Source organism: Phalangium opilio, unplaced genomic scaffold (genome assembly GCF_054372755.1).
Source record: "Phalangium opilio isolate 3A_F unplaced genomic scaffold, DU_Popi_V2 ptg000101l_1, whole genome shotgun sequence".
NCBI classification, from domain to species: Eukaryota; Metazoa; Arthropoda; class Arachnida; order Opiliones; family Phalangiidae; genus Phalangium; species Phalangium opilio.
Genome location: NW_028324204.1, coordinates 219,616 through 224,390, shown reverse-complemented (window position 1 = coordinate 224,390; position 4,775 = coordinate 219,616). Strand labels below are relative to the sequence as shown.

Here is a 4,775-nt window from a genome sequence, read left to right as displayed (position 1 = left end):
GAAATCGTTATCTCGAATTTGCAGTTTCATGCTCGGAACTTTCTAGCAGCGGTGAAGTTCATCAAAGTTCTTTAAAACACTTCTTTGGTAGAGTACACAGCATAGAATAACGCCGTCTTCTTTGGTAGAGTACACAGCATAGAATAACGCCGTCTTCTTTAAGTAAATCATGTGACGCATATGGATCGGATTGAAAATCTTGATCTAACTGAAATTTTCGTTTAATTTCGTTTTCTAATTTAAATGTTTTTGAAAGACAAAAGGTGCGTTCAGATTATCCAACTTTTGTCAGCTGACAAAACCCCGACTAGTCGGCTTGACTTGTCCGGCCGACCAGTCAGGTCTGTCCAATCATTCACACTACCTGACCAGTCAGTGCGCTTTTAAGAAGGTTTTTAGTTCTCTTCTTCGCCACGAGATGGCTAAAATATTGAAAATTGCCAATCGAAATTCTTATCGTCTGCTATTGTCGTCTGCTTAAGGAAATACGAAAATAGCTTGTTAAGCTTCTCTTTAGGTTCGAACTTTGACGATTTTAAAACACATTATGGATGTGGAGGAGGATTATTGTAGAAAGAGAAACATTGCCCTTATAGGAATAGTGACTTTAATAGATCGAACGAAAAAAAAAGAAACAAGCCAAGAAAAGGTCGATGTGGGTTAAGAACTGGATAGCGAAGCGAAATGAAAAAGGAGCGTACAACTCTCTTATTTTGGAGCTGAAGGAAGAGGCGAATGATTATCGAAATTATCTTCGAATGTCTGAAGATACCTTTGTCGATATTCTTAAAGCTGTTAAATTTCATATTGAAAAACAAGAAACACTGTTTAGAGAACCTATTCCTGCTGAACAACGATTGGCACTCACGCTACGGTTCTTGGCAACAGGTTGGTATTTTGTTACTAATTCATTATGAAATTTTACTAGACTCTTATAATTAAAATTGTTATTATTATTTTAGGGGAAAGCATGCATTCTTTACGATATCAATTCCGTATGGGTGTGAGCACCATTCACGAAATCGTTTACGAGACATGCAACGCAATATTTCAGCAACTTGCACCAAAGTAAATTTATTTATAAAATTAAATATGTTGTCATTCTAAACGTTTTCTAAACAGGCACCTAGCGTATCCTCAGTCCAAAGACGATTGGTTAAAAATTGCCAAAAAATTCAAGAACAAGTGGCAGTTTGATAATTGTATCGGTGCTATGGATGGAAAGCACATAAACATTACTACACCTCCAAACTCCGGCTCGTTTTTTTTACAATTACAAAGGGACGTTCAGTGTTGTTCTTTTGGCTCTGGTAGATGCAAATTCAAAAGTTCGAGAATTCAAATTAATGTTGTAATTTGAATTCTAATGTATGTTCTAATTGTAGGCAATATTTGTTGATGTCGGAACAAATGGACGGTGTCATGACAGTTCCACCTTTTCCAACTCTAAACTCTCAAAATCTTTACAAAATGATTCGGAGAAGCTACCAGACCCTAAACCCTTACCTGGAAGATTAATTCCCGTGCCTTATGTTATAGTGGCCGATGAAGCTTTTACCTTGAAACCTAATGTAATGAGACCATATTCAAAAAATGAGCTGACATTCCACAAAAGAGTTTTCAACTATAGGTATGAAATAAATACAGGAACCTATGCTCGTTTAATTACTTTATGGACAATTGAAGCATTAATTAATTACTTGCTTTTTAGGCTTTCGAGAGCTAGAAGGGTCTCTGAAAATTTCTTCGGAATAATTGTAAAAAGATTTCGAATTTTACTGAAAACCATTCAAGCCCTGCCGAAAAATGTGGAAACTATTGTTCTAGCGGTCTGCACTCTGCACAATATTCTACGTCAACAATCTATTGATACTAACGAGGATGAAGATGTAGGCCTAGGAGAAGGCAATGAGAAAAACAATGATATAAGAAGATTGACGCCCCTTGCTCACCAAGGCTGTAGGTCATCGGCAGAGGCGAAAAAAGTTCAGGAAGAGTTTATGCAGTATTTTTGCAATGAAGGAGCAGTTGATTTCCAATGGGAAAGAATTCGTGATTACTAACGTCAATATTGTAAGTAGAAAAAAACGTTAAAAAAAGTTATGACGATTTATATTTTAAAGATCAAAGGAAAGGAAAATGTAAAAAATTTGTCGAATTTCAGTGTTTTCATCTCTTTAATTGTTCAAATAAAATATTTTAATCATCAAAGTTTTCATGCTTTTTTTCAAAAATCATTTGCATAATGCTGCACCGCAATTTATCAGCCACTTTAGTGTTAAGACCTCGCATCTGTGATGCTATGAAGGCCCCAAACAAATCATGTTCGTCGCTAGTGTCTTTTTTTGTTTTGGCGGATTTTTTAAGCACTCAAGAGCTTCCACCAGAAATTCATCAGTCACTGCCGATGCTTCACTTTTTTTTGCTCTTTTTTTTGGTGGAAGTTTCCCATATTCAGAGTGGGAGGGACAAGCTTCTATGCTAGTCCCATTTGTCGATGACGAAAATGATGATGACGGTCTTACGTCTTCCCGAGCTTCAGTGATATCATCCAAATCTTTTTCACCTTCCCCATCCTGAGGCTCGATAATTTCATCATCGAAAAAACTAATTGTTTGTTGGCATATTTCAATTGGATTGCGTTCATTTTCAACCTAAGAATAAAAATAAGCTTTGAGAGTTTTTGGTATTTATGTTCTGATTTTAACTGAATATTTATACCGTATCCATTGCTCCTTGTGTTTCCTCAGTTTCTAAACTTGAGCGAGCTTTTCTTGGTTGAAGTGAGGTTTTCAAAAATAGCATATCACTGAAGAACTCCCACTTGGGCTCATACACATCATCAGTGCCAGAACCGCTTTTTTTTGACGCTGTTACCTTTGAGAGCTCACGCGAAAAGTACGTCCTGAGCCCTTCCCAGCGAGTTTTAACATCAGCCACTTTAAACAAACACATAACAATTGAGCTTTAATCGCATGATGTACCAATCAATAAATACCTGAACAACCAATATTTTCAGCCACATCCTGGAAAACCTTTTCTCTCTGAGCGGTTTTTTTGTAGTTCGGGTGCTTTGTATTATACAAAAATTCATTTGGTTTGATAAATTCTATCAATTTCCGCGAAGCTATGCTGCTCCAGTTAAATTTCTACAATTTCATAATTACTATTTATAGTACATACATACATTAAACCAAATACAATTAGTTTTCTATCTTACCGCAGGTTTTGTTCTTCCTTTATTTGAGCTCATATTGAAGGCCAAACGATCAATCAAAAATTCAAAACGTTAAAAACTTGAAACTATGATCAATGTAGCAAAGGCTTAAGAAAAATGGCAGTCTCGTTCTTCGCCACAAAACACTTAAGGCACGTGTTTAGTGACGTCAAAGTCTCTATCTCCTGATTGGATAAACGCTCCCCCGATTTTTGTCGGCCTGACCCTGATCGGCTACCAACCCGATTAAAAATCGGCTTCGAACCTGACAAAAATCAAGTCAGGGCTAGCATTCACACAACCCGACATGTCGTACTGACTTGTACGACTGACCTTGTCAGCTGACAAAAGTTGGATAATCTGAACGCACCTTAAAATGGAGTTCGTCTCTTTGACAAAAAAATATTAGTATTTTTTTGGAATTTCTAAAATTTTAGCGCGTGAAAGAAGAACTTATCCGTTTCAACACAAATGTGGCTATGAAGCATAAAAATAACCGGAAATCCTAGTTGCCCATTAATTTCATAATTATCCGTGTATATTCCTGATATCATGAATTTGTCGAATTTGCACATTGTTCCATAAAACAATATGGAATTCCCATGGGAACCAGTTTTGCTAAAATATTTAACTAGTTTGACGGCTTCGGAATGCCCAAATATAACAATAAACTGCCCCTTGTAATAGAGAACTTTGGCTATAACCAGTTTCAGAGGTCCTAAAGCGGATGCTATTAGTTTAGTGAAGGTAGAATGCGAGATTATTTCATTTGTAATTTTTGCAGGTTCACTATTGTCACGTGCAGGTTTACAATTGTCGTTTGCAGCGTCATTATCACACTCAGTGACTTTTGCAGTTAAATTTTGTTCATCCTGAATATTGGTTTTTATCTTCAGTAGTTTATAGTCCCGCAAAACTGGCTTTAGATTTTTAACTAAGTTCTCATCCCCGACATACTGGACTACAAATGCCACTCTATTTTCGTCTGGATTGTTTTTCAGCATGGATTGTTTTTGAAGATCTATTGTCAAATTTAGAAGTCTTATCAATTTTAAGATAAAAATATGTGCGCATAATTTTTTGATGTTTATTTCTTGTAACGAAATGCCTCCAATAAATGCGATCTGAATCGGTGCATTTTTTCTGTAACTCTTTAGGAATGCAAAATACAAATAAGTCTCCACCTTCGGGTTTGATTTCAAGCGGAAGGCTACTATGAACGTTCTCTGTGAGCTTGCCATCCAGAGCAGATTGTATTATACTTTGGACTTCGTCGTTGCCTAATTTCTTTTCACGATATTTTTGAAATGCTCCGCAATATACAGCAATGTCTTTCTTGTTCTTCGTCATGTCAATCAGTTTTACTTTAGAGGGATCTACAACTTCCATGAACTCTCTTTGAAGTTTTGCTATTTTACTTTTGGTTTCGTCAAAGTGTTCCTCTTCCAACATCCATTGATGAGCAAAACATAGCCAATCAATTTCAACATCATCTCCTTGATGCTCATAAGTAGTTTCATATTGTTGACGTTTATCCTTAAAATTGTGCGCGATTGTG

At 36.3% G+C, this 4,775-nt stretch overlaps 1 protein-coding gene across 1 annotated transcript; it reads right to left on the bottom strand.

Moving 5' to 3' along the window:
- Window positions 1-2,169: 2,169 nt before the first annotated feature.
- On the bottom strand, window positions 2,170-3,577 carry LOC149630940 (uncharacterized). Its single transcript, XM_089851237.1, has 4 exons — window positions 3,221-3,577; window positions 2,999-3,149; window positions 2,722-2,939; window positions 2,170-2,654 (listed from the first exon to the last, which is right to left on the bottom strand). Exons 1-4 carry the CDS (start codon window positions 3,251-3,253, stop codon window positions 2,301-2,303), a joined length of 756 nt encoding a protein of 251 aa, XP_089707363.1. The 5' UTR covers window positions 3,254-3,577; the 3' UTR covers window positions 2,170-2,300.
- Window positions 3,578-4,775: the final 1,198 nt, after the last annotated feature.